Source organism: Sciurus carolinensis, chromosome 10, assembly GCF_902686445.1.
Source record: "Sciurus carolinensis chromosome 10, mSciCar1.2, whole genome shotgun sequence".
In the NCBI taxonomy this organism is placed as follows: Eukaryota; Metazoa; Chordata; class Mammalia; order Rodentia; family Sciuridae; genus Sciurus; species Sciurus carolinensis.
Window position 1 is genome coordinate 22,293,263 of NC_062222.1, and position 19,680 is coordinate 22,312,942.

A 19,680-nucleotide genomic window follows, 5' to 3' on the forward strand; every position below is an offset into this window, starting at 1 on the left:
ACCTCTGTATAAACACACTCCAAGACATTCAATCACAAGTCCATCAAGTACACAGAAAATTTTACACGTAAAAATTACATCCACAATTTAAATGTCACCTTAAAATGCATTTTTCCAAACTCTATAATTTTTTTCTAAAATTCTAAGTTCCTGACAAGTGAGCTAAATTATCTTAGTCCCTAAAAAGTTTTTCTTTGAAAATGATTCCTAGATCTACTTAACTAGTTATTTTCTCTTTCTCACTTTATCTCTTTGTTTTCTTCTGCCTGCACTTCTGGAAAAGATAAATCATTTCTTCTGAGCCCCTACACAATATAACTTGGGCAAACTAAACTCAGGTATGAATTAGAAAAATGAAAATAAGGATTAAAAATTGGTTTGGGTAAAACCGTTTTTAAGTTTTTGATAAATCACCATCACTTGTCAAGTGTTCTTACCAGCCCTGACTACTTCATAGGATCTCCTTGAACAGTGAGTCTTTGCCTATACTCTAAATCAAAATCAGTATTCAAAACCCTAAAGACGGGTGGTGAGAAGATCAATGAGTAAAAGAAAAGCAACCAACAAAAATTAGTAATTTCAACAATGAAGAGCTTAGGTTTAGGACTATTCAATAGCCCAAAAGGAATAAAATAGGAAAAGTAAGAAGAATGTAGTCAGATTGTCAAAAAGCTGTTTTTTCAAGTGATTCTGAAATACATCCTTTAGGTTTTATACTTAAATATGCTTTCAAGAAATCAAGAAATGATAACAAATCATTTCTTATCATTTGTTATCAAGAAATGATAACAAATGGTAGTTCTTAATTATCAAAATAAAGAACTGAAAACAGTAGGCATTTACTAAAATTTCTTTTGAAATTTTACTGATCAGTGAAACCCAAATGTTGGAGATGAATGACCTAGTAAAACTGCCATGTAAGAAAGACCAATACTACTGAAAATGAGTTTTTGAATGTTAGTGGATTAGATTAAAAAAACCTAAAACATGTACCATGAAAACAACTGTTAAATACAGAGGAGGGCACAAAAAAAAAATTCAGATTCTGAAAGTGAACTAACTTGTTGGAGAAACAAAGTACACCTTTTATATATATGAGATTGTATTTATTTTCCTGAGACTATGATCATTTCTAAGACTATTAGTAATTGATCAAAATAAGTACAGTGTTGGGGGAAAAAAGCAAGCTACTATTATGAAAAGCTAAAAATATGTATACTGGTATTTAACCACTAAAAATTCTATCTATGCACCAGAGTTTTTTCTAATACCCTGAAGTAAATAGTGCTCTCAGTAAACTAAAGGGGAACTAAAAATGAAATTCATGAGCATTTTTCAAAAAGCAAAATGCTGAATAATGAACCAACTACCTGAAAAACAAATCCCTTTCAAGCAGGACATGGGAGTATGACTGACTTTAAAGTCACTATGGAAGATTAGAATGGGAAGTTGGGTTATTACCTGAAATAAACATCTAAAAGTAAAGACATATAAAAGTAGACACCAAATTATACTTATAATTGCAAAATAGTTTGTCTAATAAACATTTTAATGCTATCCAACAGAACTTTTTGCAATGATAAAAATATTCAGCAATCTACACTGTCCAATTCAGTAGCTACCATTCACATGTGGTTAGTGTATGAGGAACTGAAATTTAATTTAATTTCTATCAATATAAGTTTAAATAGATGCATGTGGCTTGGACTACCAAATTGGTCAGTACTGTTATGAATGATATGGAATGGCAGTATTAAACTATCGCCTCCTTCCTGAACTGGGAAATAAAGGAACCACCTTTATAGCTGAGACACACAAAATCACTTTAAGACATCAGGATGGTTTTAATGTCAGCAAGCCATTACTTTAAGGTACAGTGAGTCAATAAAAAGAGGAAAACAGTCAGCAATGGAAAAGAGAACACACTTAAAAGCAAGTATTAAGAACACCTATCTCTAAGAATCATCTAGGAAAAAAGATCCCTGGTCCAAATGATGGACCTGTCTGTTTCCAAGGGCAACACACCCCTGTTGTGGAGCCAGACACATCCATTTACAACAGCCTGATAGAATCAATCTTGGGAATTATCTCCCCATGTCAACTTCTTCTAATCCCATTCTCACCCAATAAACTTCTAGTTAAAATATTTCTTATGTGAATTAACCATGAAGGGAGACTGCAACAACTCAAATGTCTTGAGATTTTCCCATAATTATTTTAGCACTTAGTTACTAAATTAGTAACTTGCTTTATATATCATTATCTGAGTAGAAGTAACTTAGTCCATTCCTGTTGGATAGAGCTACAGAATCAGTTTCTGAACAGGATTGTAGTAAATGTACAAAGTTTAGGCCACCTGTGTCCCTGACAATGAAGAGCTCAGTATCTTAAAAATGTGGAATGATTCAAATAGATGATGGAAAGAACAGTGATGGTACTGGAAATGATCTCACTAGGGGATGACATCTGCTATCACCAAGGTCAGGGGAAGAAGAGCTCAGAGATCTTGGGCTGCCATTTATTTCTAGGAGACAAGGAAAAACTTCCTTAAGGACTATGGAACCCAACTTCCCATTCTTGAAAGAGTTTCCCCTCTGATTTGTTCAGATATTTAAAATTATATATCAAAATATGTACTTCAGGTGACTCACTCCTTACAGTTCTCATATACAAATGGAAAGTCAGTGACATCTAGGAAAACTAAGAGAAGCACAGAGCAATGCTGCCTGAGATCTTTAAAAGTTTATGATATTTTGTCTCTAGAAAACTCAGTGTTTATGACACCAGGTTGATAGAATCTGGAAAAAAATTAAAAGCCAGATATGAAGGAAAGTTTCCTTTAAGACTAAGGATAATTGAAATTATTCCTAGTGGGAGACCTTGGTGTTATTTTTCAAATGTATCTTCAAAATTCATATAAAAGAAGAAAAAAACAGAACAGCACTTTATTACAAAAGATGTATTATTTCTAACCTGGATATTCTTTAACACATTTGAAAACTCATTTTTAACCACTTGTTTATATTGGTGGGGTTTATTCAACTTTTTTAAGCTGGAAATTTAACCTTTGACTTCAATAATTGGCTTGAAACTACATGACATATGGATGCCAAATTCTATAGATACTTAATGATGTAGAATCAGGATTCAACTATCTTTGAGGAAAAGTATCTGTGAATGAAAGAAAAAAGGATGAAAGCCCCTGCATGAACAGTGTTTTCTGTGATCTCTACTTTATTTTTTCCTCCTCAAAGAGATAGAAGTAAATGAAGAAAAGAAGAAAAAGTAGCAACTACTAGTTTCTCAATAAAAAATATTATTTTCTATTACTGATTTTAATTTTTAAAAAGATTGAAAAATCTGTCTTGCTCCAAATTTATAGAGCTCAGTGGCTACTGAGAAGGGATTCTGAGTGGCCAGTTAGGCTGCTATCTACAGATGTCACAAAGGTTATCATGAGAAAGTGGAACCAACTATCCCATTAAAAATCATGTCTGATTAACTATACATCCCTTCTTTGGGTATCTTCAAAGTCTATCTCTTCTTTTCTTCATTATATAAAGATATTAATCACTCTCCAAAGCTCCTCCAGTCACAACTTATTTTCTCATTTAACAAATTTTAACCTCTAGCAAGATGATAAGACTAAAGTCAAAGCAATATTCTGAGGTATGAATCTACCAAACTCAACTGCAGAATGCAGTAACATGATGCTTCTAAAGAATGAACTGCATTAGCTTCCATTTGCTCTCATATCATATGGCAAGTTCAAGTTATCTGATTCCTCACTATCACCTTGAGTTTTTTCTTTACCTTTCCTTTCCCCAACTCCCTTTTTCTATTTTCTAAATACTTCAAGAGCCTCTTAGATATGATTTTATCCAGTTTTTGTACACTACTGAATTGGTTATTTAATTTTTCAAACTTAATATGTATTTCTTCTCTAAGATACTGCTTTTTTTTTCAGCACTATTTAAAAATTCAGCTTTCACTGGTCAATTTACGATCTATATGGTCTATTTCACAAATTGCTAAAGATTAAATTGTAATTTTAAAAAAGTAGTTCTTTCATTACTATGAGTGTAACAATTTTCTATAATGCTATACAATGGCAATCACTTATTTTAACATTTCATTAGAAAATCTCTAGCTATTTAAATATATGTAGTAATCACATATATAACAATTTTTATGGAAAACTTTCTGATATTTAAAATCAATAATTTCAATGATAATGGCATATGGATTGGTAATCTATTATGTACCAGATAATCTGACTTAACCTACTTCACAGAGGTTATTATTAGAAGAAAATCCTATAAATCATCCAATATCAAATTAGATGTGGGAATGAGTTTCACTCCTATTCTAAATCAACACTGTGAAGGTAAAGCAATATAAAAGTCCATGGCTGTAGCTCATATTTTATAGAAATTTAAAAGCTCACAATGTAAAATCACTCTCATATAGTAAAAAGAGTTCAGTAGGTGACCAACCAAAGTGATGTCAGGATTTTTGTAGAACTAATTCAACATATAATTTTTAATAAATGGACATACATTTGAGGTGCATTTTTATTTATTTATTTATTTATACCAGGGATTAAACCCAGGGATACTTAACCACAGAGTCACATCCCCAGTTCTTTTTATTTTTTATTTTGAGACGGGGCCTCCTTGCTAAATTGCTGAGGCTGGCTTTGCACTTTCGATCTTCCTGCCTCAGCCTGCCTCGTGGCTGGGATTACAGGTGTGCGCCACTGCACCTGGCTTTAAAACCTTACATATGTGAAGAAAGGCAATCAAAATAGTATCCATTGAATTATTTCTATCTATTCATGTAACAAATTTTTGAGCACTTATTTTGTGTCAGATTATGCAGAAACACTCGACAGAGGAGAGAGCAAACAAAAAAATATAAATAACTGTCCTCACGGAGCTTTCATTTGAATATGAGAAGATAGTAAACATAAGAAATCATACAATTTAGAAGGTAGTCATTTCAAAAGAAAAACAGCTGACAGGGACTGGAGGCTCCAGACACAGCACAGGTGGTCAGAATTTTAAACTAAACTAACCAATTAGAATTTATATGGGAAGTCATTCTGCTATGGTTTGGATATTTTTTGATTATGTTCCTCAAGGGCTCATGTACTGAAATTTAATCCCCATCAAGAGCTACTAAGGGGGCAGAAACTTGATTTAACTTAGTGTTTAAAGGTGAACCCTTTGGAAAGTGACTGGGACTAGATAAGGCATCAGGTGGAGCTCCCACACCCCATAACTGAATACTGGTTATTTTATAAAAAAGAGACCAGACACACACATACATACACACATGCACATTCTCCCTGTCTCTTGCCATGTGATGCCCTGAGCAAGTTGAGGACACTGCCAGTAAGAATGCCATCATCACCAGATGTGGTCCCTCAACTTTCCACTTCAGAACCATGAGTCAAAATAAACCTCTTTTCTTTATAAAGTTACCCAGCCTCATTTATTTCATTATATGTATAGCAAAACAAAGAAACCTAATTCCACAAGTTAAATAAACATTTTTTAAAAGCCAGAGAAATTACTTTTGAAAGAGGCTTTGAGAGATGGCTAGAATAGTGGAGGACAGAAATACTGCAATCATGAGGTGAACACAGCAAAAGCCCAAGTGTTAGAAGAGAGAGGGAAGAATGAATCAACAGTTAATCTGGGAATGAGAGACACTGAAGAAAAAAGAGGGGGCTAAAGAGGGAGGACCTTTGAATGGTCAATCTGCGGAGGGCAATTAAGAGTCACTGAAGGCATTGGGGCATAGAGGGGCCATATAAAAGTAGTATGTGATGGCAGATTGTCTTACAACATTGTGAAGATAATGAGAAAGAAGATAGGATTCATCACCTTAGCTCTTGGAAATGACCAAAGTACAACAATGTTAATAAACATTACCCCTCCTAAGCAAATGGATAAACACATTAACTTAAGCTTTCAAGTAAAAACTAAAAATATTTTAGAAAATAACTACTTATAAGAGAATTGTCCAAAAGGTTAAAAAAACAAAAAACAAACCATAAGTCTTGACTAGTAGACCAGATGATAGGATTTCCACTGTTATAAAGTTAAAAGTTAAACTGTTAAAAAGTTAAACTATAAACACAGCATTTTAAATTTAATTACCTATTAGAAACAGCACCAAAAAAGTTGCAATGGAAAAACAAACAAATGTGCAGTGATGACAAAAAAGAAAGAAAATATATAAACTGTATGCTCAGAAGACATATTTTATAAATAATAACCTTATAATAAAACATTCTATTTTATTAAAGTCCTGTTAACTGAAACTCAGTTCACCTAAGTGCACAGTTCTCCAAATTGTACTGTTAATTTATGTGAATATTTGCAAATTAAATGGATAGAGATCAAAATGAGGGTTCTATAATTTTCAATTACTCTTCTATGTTCATCTTCATTTTACCATTCATACAAACAATTTTATCTTAAGTAATTATATTAATGTCATGTGTAATATCTTAGGATAGAGAAACAACTTTTAACAGTCATGAATACTGATCCAATTATTTTCAGAGCAAGTATATTATCACTATGTAGATACAATATTCACTACATATATTCACTATGAAGCTGGACTTTCGTGGGAAAAATACCAGTAAAGGCAGCAACAAACAAATCAACTTCATGAACCAAGAGTTCCTTCATCAGATGAGACACTTTGAATCTATTACTTATATCTACAGAGCTCCCAGATGATGGGTGTGGCCTTTCAACATTTATCAGATATGCATTTTGACTACAAAACTAAGAGAAAATGTGAGCGTTGTCTGACACTGTGGTAGGGAAGAACTTTATAAATATAAAAGCAATGGAAAATCTACAAAGGAAAGGGTGGATGAATCTGGCAAATATAAAAACTTTATACTTTTACAACAATAAGCAAAATAATGAATTCCAATTCATACACTGCATCACACACAAACATTAACTTCAAATGGATCATAAACCTAAACATAAAAATAAAAACTACAACTTATGAAAGAAAACAAAATCTCGTGCTTTGGGTAAACAAAAATCCAGACAGGATATAAAAAGTAGGAGATAAGACAGGCATGGTGGCACAAACCTGCAATCCCAGTTACTCTGGAAGCTAAGGCAGGAGGCTCCAAGGAAACTTAGTGAGACCCTGTCCCAAAATAAAATTTTTAAAGGACTGGGGACATATCTCAGTGGTGGAAGGCTTGACAGAATACACAAGACCCTTGGTTCAAACCTTAGTACCAGGAAGATAGTTGGGAGCATGAGACATAAAAGAAAAAAACAGATAAACTCAATTTAATAAAAGTTTAGATCTTCTGTTCTTGAAATTCACTGTTAAGAAAAGGTAGACGCAAGCTACGGATTGGGCGAAGCTACTTGTAAAATGTATCTGATAAATGACTGGTGTTCAAAATACATTTAAAAATCTCACGCCCAATTATAAGAAAGTAAGCAATCCAATTAAAAAATGGGCAAGAAATTTGAATAGACACTCCACCAAAGAAGATACAATAGATGGCAAATAAGCATATTAAAATGTCCAACATTATTAATCATTAGGGAAATATAAGTTAAAACTATAATGACATGACATACTTCCATACAGCTCTTAGAATGCCTACGACAAAAGAATACTGCTGATACAAAGGACTGGCAAGGATATGGAGCAACTGGCTTCCTTATGTATTTATTCTTGGGATATAATATCTTGGGATATTCTTGTGGAAAACGGTTTGGTAGTTGTTGATAGTTAACATATTTACCATATCAGCAATCCACTCCTAGGTATTTCTCCAAGAGAAATGGAAACACACATCTATGCCAGAACTTGTAAATGAATATTCATAGCAACTTTATTCTGTATACAAATATTCATAGCAACTTTATTCATAATCACAAAATATAGAAAACTAACTGCATTAGTCATCTTCCTGTTCACTACAACAAAAACTAACTGAGACAATTAACTTATAAAGAAAGGCTCACAGTTTTAGAGAGGTTCTAGTCCATGACTGAGCAAACCCATCACTTTTAGGCCTTGGGGTGAAGTGCCAGATAGCAAGAGAAGGGAGCATGTGACAGAGGAAACTGCTCACCTCATGACAGTGAAACAAAAACAGAATAAGGGATCTGGTCTCACAATCTCCTTTAAGGGTACATCCCTATTGATCCCTCCTAAAGGTCTACAGCACTTCCCAACAGTACCACCCTGAGGATCAAATCTTTAACACATGGGCCTCTGGGGGAATATTCAACATCCAAACTATAACACAATCCGAAGTTCATCAACTTGTAAGTTAATGAACAATGTAACACTACTTAGCAAAAGAAGCAGATTTAAACACATACACTGCGCAATGCCAATCATATGACTGTATGGAAAAGGCAAAAGCAGAGACAGGGAAACAAGTCAGTGGCTACTAGAATGCGGAAGGGACTTGGCTGCAAGAGGGCAAGAAGAACTTTCTGAAATGTTGAAATCTCCTTCGTCTTGAGTGAGATGGTTGGTACGTGACTGCGTGCCTTTGTTAAGACTAAAGTAAAATTATCCATATAAAAATTAGACCTCAATAAATTGGACCTGAATTTCTAAGCTTTTGTCAATCAAAAATCTGAGTCAATGAGATATAGCAATAGTGGAAAAACGTTTAAGAAGTTCTAAACAAATATTTAATACTATCTCTCCACCCCCCATGTACCCAGTTGGGATTTGACATTCTCGCTTTAGGAGTCTGTATTGCTGATGAAGGCAGAAAACTTACTGTTTGACTAACTATGCTATTATGCCAAGATCCCCAAAATATTAGTTCATTAAATAGATTAATCATGGTAAACAGAAGCTAGAAAATGTGAACTATCTGCCACACTATTATCATCAACTAATAGTTGGTGGGCACCTCCTACTTCAGTCCATAATGAAGCAATTCCAAGTGGATTGGATTCAAATTAAGGAAATTTAATTTTGGTCCTAACCAACTACTAGGATCATGTTTCTTAGAGGGCCCTTTACAAATATCTTGGCTCAGAATAATTTAGAGTTATTTATTTTTACCCAAAGGGGTATAGGAGCAAATATTTTTCCAATTTGAGAATGATGACATTTTAAAAATTAATAAAAATAAACATGAAAGTACATGGCATTTGTTAAAGGGTAATAAAATAACTCCAGTCAATTGGCTAGTTCTACACCAGTAGATTTCTTTAAATAGTAATGAAATCATTGCTTTAAAAAAATCCATCATTATTAAAATAAAAAAAAAAATTTGCCTCAGCCTCCACCAAAATTAGATTTGTAAGTTGCTGGTCATTCATATAATTAAATCTGTGTCACAAATTTGCAAGAAAAATGGTCACTGTGACTAATGCATTTACTGCTACACAAGTCCTGTCAGACAGCATACAGAGCATTATGTTGCTAAAATGGAGTAGGTAAAGATTCTATACATTTTTATTAAGTAATGAGGCCATTTTTTACTTATAATGACTATACTTCAGATAAGAGTTTGTTTAAAAACTAAATTCAAGCATGGCTATCAAAAGGTTTTCCTTCCTCCAGTATTATTGCATATTTTTAACTCTGAATATGGTGTGCATATTGCTTTTCCAGTCAAGTGTTGAAATACTCTAAAGAAACACGAGCATCTTCAGCCTGCCACAGGCTCTGATTCCTGGAGTTAGCTCCTTCAAATGGTGTTAACTCACATCTTTGTTAAGTGACTGAGAAATGACCTCTGAAAACAGTGCTGCACAAATTGTAAGTCAAAGCAAAGTGACTCAAAGGACACGTGGTCAGAATTAGTGATTAAACTTACTCTCTTTTCAAATCCTTTGCAAACCTGCAGAGGTCAGTGATGGAAAGTCTTGATTTGGTCCTGTGCTAATTTTATCAAAAGGAGGGTAGGCATCAGACTCGGCCTGTGTAGACAGCAGAGTGGAGCCACAGAGTAATAGTAGCTTTTATTCCCTATTTGATTTAATTTCAGTTACCTTCTATTCATGACAAGATTTTTTTATAGTGTTGATGTTTTGACTTGAAATAATTTAAAAAGTGGATCCTATTTAACCAACAGTGCTGACATGACAGAAGCCATAACCGTGCCCGAACCGTGGAACACACCACATTGAAGGCAGTTCCTGTCCTCCCTCTTTCTTAAATCATTTTCTGTTACTTATTTTTTCATATGTTTATGTTCTATGTCTTACTTCAGTATCTAGAAATATGTCTTGAATCTAATTGGCTCTGAGTATATGTGTGTTGATTTCCTATCCTAATTTCCTATTTGTGCCACACTGCTAATTAAACCTACAATATTTGTTAAAGGAAAAGTAGACTATTCTTAGCAGTTCAGCTCTCATAATAGTCATTTGCCCTAAAAGGTGGTCAAATGAAATGCATGGCGTGATGTGGTTTCCATTCTGTAAAGGTGAAAAACAGCTTCCATTTATCTGAACATAGTTTGTAAACCAAGTTTTAAAGACCAGGGTGAGCCATTCAAAATCTGGTGTTGTTGAATCCTCAGCAGTACAAGTCTGAACTTGAAAAAGTATTCTACACTATGGTACTAAACACCAGCTAAAAAGAAGTTGTTTTTTCTGGCATTTAAGTTTAATAAAAATAAAAATTTGTTTTATAAATAAGTCATGAACTTGAGGAGGGGTCAAAATTCTAAGTGAATAATTTGGAGTAGTTGAGATTTTAAGAAAATTAAACAACAAAAAAATCAGCATAATTCTCACTATTGCAGAAAATGAAATACTCCAAAACTATAAACTACTCACATCCTAGACTTAGGTGAAAGAAAAACCCAAATTAACAAACATGTCTTCTCTAATACTACCCTTGTGCCTCTGAGTTAACATTTGAGCTTCTTGCTCTAATTGTTAAAAAGCAGTGCAACAAAAATGCTTCCTTTCCAACATTCTCAAAGTGACTGAGTGTATTTTGGAACAAGAAAGTAAGAATTAGAGGGAAAGGGGGCTGGGTTGTAGATCAGTGGCAGAGCACTTGCCTGGCATGTGTGAGGCCCTGGGTTCGACCCTCAGCACCACAAATAAATGAATAAATAAAATAAAAAGATCCATCGACAACCAAAAAATATTTCAAAAAAAAAAGAATTAGAGGGAATAAACACACATCACAAGTTATGAAAACGTGTCATTAGTGTTTGCAATTTCTTTTCTTTCAGCAACTTCGGTAACATCAGTTAACACTGAAATCTTTTTAGAAAGCAGTGATGGGGGACCAGCCAAAGCAAAGAGGGAAAAAAGGTGAAGGAAGAAACTGTGCTGGCTAGTTCTTCAGCTCAAGGGAAGCAGTTCTTTTTAACCTTGGCATTGCATGTAAAGAGGAATGTTCATCTTGTCTTAGAATAGCTCCTGCTAGTTGTAGCAATGAGTACTTTTTTTTTTTTTTTTTTGCAATGAGTATTTTTTAAAAAATTATGTGACATAAACCCATTTCTTGACATTTTAAGTGAAGATTTTCAGAAAGTGAACAGCGGTTCACAGACCTTTGTGAGGCTAGTCGTTATGCATTCACAAGGTGGCAAAACCTCTCATAACTCCACTCTGTCTCGGAAATTCTTACATCTGTGTTGCCATGAATTGCTCGGCTGCTGTGTAACAGTTACTGGGAACTCAATCGGCATGACTAACTTTGTCACTCACCAGGGTTTCCTTGTAAGATCAGGACTCGCCGGCCACAAATAACAAAATAGGCTGAGGAATCTAACAAGAAAAGTTCTTTCTTTCCCTTTTAATCTTTAATCTATAATTCTTGGGAGACATGGAAACACCAAATTCAACTTCCAAACAAAAAATGCTTAAGTGCTAACAGATCATGTGATCTAAATTTAGTTTGGGAAATCTGCAAAAGAATTTCTCAACTAGAATTTTTTCAAAAGCTGCCAATATCTAAACAAGCAAACAACCCTTCTTCTGATGGGGAAGAAATATGTAAGATGATCGAACCTGAAATACATGGTTTTACATAGAAAAAAATAGATATGTATATAAATTTTGATGCATTTCAGTTATTCAGGGTGCACTTAACTATCAAATTTTATTAAAGCCTCATCAAGAAAGAAATCTCAAATCACTTATTATGTTCCACAATTATTGTAAAGTGAACAATTTAAATGAGAGGAGGAGATAATGGCATTAACTTCTTAACTTAAGCAATCCTCTGTGGCACAATTTTAAAATATTCTCTTGGTCTGAAATTTATGTAAATTGAATTCATCTATCATTCCTTATTAACACTCTAGCTACATTTAAAAAAAACAATTTTCTGTATCAATTACTTTTTTAAAACACTGTGTTTTAATTAGACCTGGGACATTGTTAAACTAGCTATAAATATGTACAATATTTTATTTGGTATACCCAGATGCCTGAAAATCAACAAGAATGCCCTCAAAGTTCTTTCTCCAAAAATTCTTCCATTAAAGGCTTTATATTCAAAGTTTTGGTAATCTGAAAAAAATACTTTTCAGATTCTAATATGAATATATAATGAATCATTGCTCCTAATCAGAGAAAAATCGCTCAAAGCAGTTTTTACCACATCATACAAGCACTTAGCTATAGATTATAGCACTTAAGCCTCACCACAACTCTATATGTGGATACAATCATATCCCATTTTATTCACAGGGAAGGTTATCTGCTCAGGCTAGTATTCAGTCGAGCAAGGATACAAACCCAGACAGTCTGACTCCAGAATCTCCAAAAATACTACTACTCATAATCACACATTTTAAGGACAGGTTGTTAATTTCCATTTATATAGAAAATTCCTAAGTAACTATAACACCACATTAATGCAAGTATGGTGTTGGAATTCTCAGAATGCTATTTAGAGAAAGCAGATTTGGCTTTTAGAGGGCTCTCTGTCCTTTCCCACTACTCTTCCTTACTATCCAGATGTTTTGGCTGGTGCTCCAGCAGCTACATTGGACCATGAGGCAACCTTGAGGAAGGAACCTGCATGCTGTGAATGGTAGAAGAGAAAGACAGGAGTCTTGATCTGTGAGAAAGTAGCAAGCAGCTATACCATGTTCGGACAGCCTCCCTACAAATTTTATATAACAGAGAAACAGATCTTTACTTTGTATAAGTCACTGAAATTTGTGGGAGAGTTTCCTATTAAAGAAGTTGAAACTAATGCTAACTGGTAACAGCTCAGACCCACATGTATTTCATAATCCAAGGTTTGCTATTAACTGTCACAGGGTGGGGGAAGAAATAGAACTATTTTTCTTATAAACACTGGAAAAAAATATATCCAATCACAATTTCCATTCTCAGACTCTGATAATTTTCAGCTTTGGGAAAGAAAGGAGGGAAATGAATGGGAGAAGGAAGTGGAACAAGACACTCCTGCCTCTTGGCCATTGCTTATGCCATTTCCTCTTCTAAGGCCACCATGTCCTACACATATTTCAAGGCCCAGATCAGAGAAAGGTGGTCTGTCAGACCCCTGAATTCAGAGTACACACTGCCTCTGCTGCTCATTTGATGATCATATATCTCAGCAACATCTTTTGTGCAGCTTGTTAACTTTTACACTGTATTTCTTTTGCTCTGTGTCACCTCTACAACCTAGTGGGACATACCTCATATTTCTTTATACTTTTCCACAACTACCAGAAAACTACCTCTGTGTGGCAGGAGATCAATAAATACTTTTGATTGATTAACTGTATTAAGGTAAGAAACAAAAGTGAAGAAAGGAAAAAGAGTAGGAGACTAAGGAATGGGAATACACAACTTCTTAGAAATGAAGGAGCAGAAAAAAAATTCTAAAGCACCTCTGGATGAAGTTTTACCTCACAGGACCTTCCCGAACAACTGGGCCTGGTAGGAAAACAGGGGCTCAGACAGTCAGTGTACAGTTCAAATTATCCTTAGGAAGCTCATCCTCCAATGAAGGGATAATACATTTTGCTTCACTTAGACGACTGCTTCTCAATTAGGCTTGATATTTTCAAGAATGAGAGCCCCAACTCAAGAAGTCATGTTTTGTGGTGCCCATGTACAATTTCAAGCCATACAAAAATTGGCTTCCAGCAAGATCATATTTTACAAATATTATTTTGCCAAACAATTGTGACCACATAGGTAATAATGCTTGAACACAAGAAATAATGATTTGACAAAATACTACTGAGTGTAAACTAAGTAGTACAACAGATCTTTTTTAAAAATAGGCTTTATTACTTTTCATCTAAAACCCAATAATAACAGCATCAGTAGAAACAGCACTTCCTAAATTAAACACCATGTACTTTGTGGAAGTTATACCATTAAAAGTTCTGTGGGGTCACAGACATTAAAAGCTATGGAGCACCACATGGAATTAACATCATGTGGCAGTGTGTTTAGAAGCTTTAACTATGTTTAGTTATATACAATACAGTAATAGGTGACATAAAGGGCATTTTAAAAATATGTAATTGATATTTTACCTAGATTCATAAAATAGGTCACACCCCACTGATTTTATTTTCAATCATTTCTAAATTACCCTACCACTTAGTGTCAAGGAGTTATGCACCTAAAAATACAATATTCTAATTTATTTTCACAAATTTACCAAAGTTTTAGGGTAAAATAATGACATTAACATAAAATTCAGTCTCTTTCCCAATCTTTCATAACACAAATCACGTCTTTGTTATATCATCTACTTAAAAAAGCTAAAGTAAACATCCTTAATATTAGTTCTATTTATGAAAACTACTTTTCAGTCTTTTTTAATCTAACTCATAATTCAAACCTCTCAAAATACTACATTTTCTTGCAAATCATTCATTAATTATATCCTGTGTCAAATTTTCTTCACAAAGCTTTCTCAGAAGTATCCAAGATAGTATCTTCTTTGACAGTGAAATGTACAAAATAAATGACATGTCAACAAGTAAATTAGCATTCCCTTTCTGACCAGCTGGGTCATGTTTCCTTTTCAAAATCTCAGTCCCATGATACAAAATAATAATAATCTAAAAGACCTCATTAAATGATCAATATATTGACATAACCTCTATAAGGAGACACATAGTGTTTTAATTGATTTCTTGAATCCATTAAATAGAATATTAAATCCAAGCCCCCAAAATAATTATAAGAGGACATTTACTTTATTCATAAGCTAATTTTCTTCAGGATATGGATAATGGCACATGAAAAGATTCAAGAACTTTCATATTTAACCAAAGAGTAAAAAAAGTCCATCTTTTACTAAATCTTTCATACAAGCAACATCACAAGTTATAATAGACAAGTTAAACCATGTTTACTTACCAAAAAACTTCCGAAGGCTGAATTAAATATCGCAGCTGCCTATAGAGAAAATAAATGAGGGGAAAAGCTCACTGAAAGTAAACAGGAATAGGAAAAGCAAAGATTATCATTTTCCCTTCCCCCACTATTCAAAACCTTAAAACATTGACCCTATTGAGCAGAGTTAGTCACTGCTTACAAAAATTGCCAGTGGCCTGTAGTTTACTAAGATAGATGAGCTGCAGCTTAGGAATTCATAAATAATAGGTCTCAGAGCAGACAGAAAGGCTTGCCATGAGATGCTCTGAACCTGTGTGAGAGCACCAAAAGAATCTTTACCAATAGTAAATCAAAACCTTGTTGTTATTGATTTTGCTGCTAGACTTAGAACAATCAGAGACTGATTTATGCATCAGAAAATTCATATGAGTGAGAGACGGAGAAAGAATCTTAAGGCAAACATGAATTGCTCCCTATCAGGGAGCATAAGTCCTGTGAACTATAACTATGAGGGAGTCGGTTTTTCCCACACAACACACTTCAGAAATGTGAATGACGCAGTTAAGACCAGGAGAGTTACTGCTATACCATCATCTCTAAGGTAGAAACAAGGAAGAAAAACTTCAATTTGGTGCTCAAAATTCAAAGAAAAAATATTTGATTTTGCGCTTACCTAAACATCCATGAAATACACAGTAGATGTAATACAGCTCTTAACTTTACATCACTATATTCCAGGAAGTTACACCACAGTCCTGAAAGCTTCTCACATTAACCGAAAAGGAGAAAAACTGTATAACATCCAATTTGATGAAAGAAAATAAGAGGGAAAAAAATTAGGAAAAGGCAAAAGGAGGGATAGGTAGAGAAAACCTATTTACATCTCCAGCAGATCCAGAGCAGAGCTAAATTAATCATCATGGACATTAGCAGCCACACTGTAGTAAAAAGAGGATGTCAATTTAGTAAGTTTGAATAAAGTCCAAAGCCCAGGCTAAGAGCTGCAGTTGAAAATGCCTTCTGCTCCAGAAGAGGAGGCAATGAGAGTGAATGGGTAATGAGATCCCTGGCTCCAGAGAGCTTAGCTCTCCTATTCCAGTTCATAATTAATTCAAAGCTTTGATAATTTCATTAGATTTCTCCTTTGCTGGCCCTATCAATAAAAGATGGCACTGGACCACAGCTCCTCTGTGGCACAAATGAAGGCATAGGCACAGGCCAGGGAAACCTTTGCTTCCTGACAGGGACAATGGCATATGGTGTTCTATGTTGTACTGGGAGCAGTCGGAGGGTGGGGGGGGTGGATAAAAAAAAGGTTCAGCTAAATGAAACATTGCAGATGACAACTGTAAACTACAGCAACATATTTCACACATCTTCCTGGAATTCCATTATGGACGATTCCAAGAAAGTTGTATGTATGGAGAAAAAGAAAAGGATCTAAATAAGTGAGTTGTGGTGAGATCAACATGAAACACTGCCTTCCTTCCTACAAAATGTACTTTCCCCATAACAATCTATCTTGACCCTATTTTGTGCATTAAATGAATTTCTCTCTCCTTTTAATACAGGAATGAGGTCTTTCCTCTGAGATCCTGTACTCTGAATGCATTTTTTCTCAGTGCCTTTCATTAACCTTATACTTGATAACTAGTAGGTTTGCTTAGCATTTAAGGAAATATGGAAGTACTAGAAGTAAAGAGACTTGCAAGTCAAAGTAAAATGAGTACTAACTTGTACTCATGAGATGGGCTCATCATACCCTGACTCTGTCCAGTTCTCTTTTGTATCTAACACCAGTGATACATTTTATGTGTGTTGGCTGTGTTCCTGTGCCTTCTGACAGGACAGTGGTACCAGTGATGGGACACCTCAGGCACCCAAAGACATTGCAGCCCAACTCCTTCTGGCTTGCTTCCTGACAGTGGTGATGGGTTCGAGCTCCCTCTGTTGTGCTGTCCTCCCATGCAGCAAACTCTGGTGAATTTTTGTGAAATGGTTTCTTATTGTTCCAGGTGCTCTGAAGACCATGTGAAATCAGACACTAAACCAAGGATCTTTGGCTCACAACTAAGTTAATGGCTGGCTCAATTTTACAGGTGTAGCACATGAGAGAATTACAATCTCTAGAGTTCCAAAGAGAAATAATAGAGTATTTTACTGTTATATAAAAGACATGCATATCTTTTAAGGATCATGCATAACATGATTGTACAAGGCCCTCGATAAATAGGTCTCTGTTCATCTCATTCCCTGCCCTCACATTTCCTATTTTGAAAACACTAAACTTCTTATAGTGCCCCCATACTCTTCAGACCACTTCTTATCTCTTTGTTCCCTGATTTGAAATGCCCTTTTCCCTTTTCTACCTGGGTAACTCGACTTGTCTTGCAATTAGTCTTAGGCATCACTCTTTAGCACACACACCCATCTACACTTAGAGTGGACTCAGTGTCCCCCAGCTCTGCTGCTGGAACATCTTAAGCTTACCTCTGCACTTGTCATACAGCATTGAAATGACCCATTTACATGCCGCCCTGCCTCACCACTCAAAAGTATTCTAAGGAACACAAGGAAGTCCATCTTAAGCATATACATGTTTACCAAGTGAACCAATGAAATAAGTAGGATTCCCTAAAAAGTCCAAAGTCTACCTCTCTTACTAAGTTATTCTATTATTTGGCAAAATCCAAGAATTGGCAGACAGAGAAGACTGGATCCCACACGTGGTACTACAAAGCAATGACAGATCTAGATTTCAGTCTTTCATCCAATCTAAGAATCTTTTTCACAACATCCTGTTTTGCTTCCTTTAAAATGCCAGAAATTTCCTCTTATGATACAGTCATATAAATATATTTGACATAATATTTAAGTCTGGCCATTGCTACACAGCAATCAAGTTAGTTAAATAAAATCTAGAATTACCAAGGAATATTCTACAACTACTTACAAGATGATCTGCATACACTGATATGAAAGAAAGCAGGTCAAGATACATTAAGTGAAAAAGCAAGCTTCAAAATAATGTGTATGATTCCCATTGTGTAAACAAACATGTACCACACACAGGTAATTATAAACACAAAATGTCTTTCCAGAGGAATTACCAAAAAACCTCCCACTCATGGTTAATTTTATTGAAAGGGATAGGGGTCTTTTTTTATGTTTCATTTGTTCTGTTTGTCCTGTTTGACTTTAATTTTCTTTAACACATCATCTTGTATATTTCAACAAGGACTATCAGGGTAGGAAGATGTTAAGCCATTTATTATTTGCTTTTTGAACCCCTCGGTGTTAAAAATGTAATACTTTTTTATAAAATACAATAAAGATTTAGTTCTGAAATCTTTGCATATTAATATCTTTTTTGCTGGTACCCTGTAAGCTGGTGACTGAGTACCCTCAGAGGACACATCATTGAGCTGGGTGGTTACAGGATGAATGGTGGGCATTTTCTAGAAAAATCAATAGCAATGTGAACATTTGGTTTTGGAAACAAAGTTCACTATTGTTTTTATGTTAAAACAAACACAGCTATAGAGAATATAAACTTTATGAACTAAGATCAAACACGAGTCACCAAAGATAATTTGTTCTGAAGGTAGGACCCTTTGGGCTATACCACCAGATTCTCTTAGGATATGAAATTCTTCTTTTCTGCCTTGAAGCCATTCCTGGAACAGTCCACTGATTCTTTTTCTTTTTTTTAAATTGGTGCATTATAATTATACATAATAGTGGGATTCACTGTTACATATGTATATATGCACATAATAGAATAACATAATTTGGTGAATTTCATTACCCAACACCTCCCCTCCCCCAGTCCCAGGTTCCCTTCCTCTATTCTATTTGCCTCCCTTCTTTTTTCATGATATTCCTCCCCCTATTCCTCCCCCAACACACATACCTTTTTCTCTCTAGCTCTCACATATGAACGAAAGCATATAAACCTTGACTTACTGAATTTGGCTTATTTCACTTAACATAATGATCTCAAACTTCCATACATTTTCCTACAAATGACTAACTTCATTCTCCTTCCTGGCTGAAGAAACCTACCTAGGTCGACAGAAACCTGGGCTCCCACCTCTTGGTCCCTTTCCTTTTAGTTTAAGAGATCCACCTTTGTTTTCCTTTTTCCTCTCTAGCTTCTGCATCTGAGAGGAAATAGGATCCTTGACCTTCTGAGTTTCAATTATTTTGCTTAACATGATGATTCCTAGTTCCATCCATTTTTTCCATCCATTTTCCTGCAAATTTTCATTATTCTTCATGGCTGAATAAAACTCCATTGTGTATATGTACCACATTTTCTTTGTCATTCACCCACTGACAGACACCTAGGCTGCTT

The 19,680-nt window shown here is 34.8% G+C and overlaps 1 protein-coding gene across 2 annotated transcripts in view; it reads right to left on the reverse strand.

The window, feature by feature from the left end:
* Slc10a7 (solute carrier family 10 member 7) overlaps positions 1–19,680 on the reverse strand; it is a 244,876-nt gene that overhangs the window by 149,560 nt on the left and 75,636 nt on the right. The window contains exon 5 of one of the 2 annotated variants that reach the window (XM_047567466.1): positions 15,345–15,383. The exons of the other annotated variant lie outside the window; for it this stretch is intronic. Coding sequence (XP_047423422.1) covers positions 15,345–15,383 — 39 coding nt within the window. The remainder of the gene's footprint in view (positions 1–15,344; positions 15,384–19,680) is intronic. 2 annotated transcript variants of the gene reach the window in all.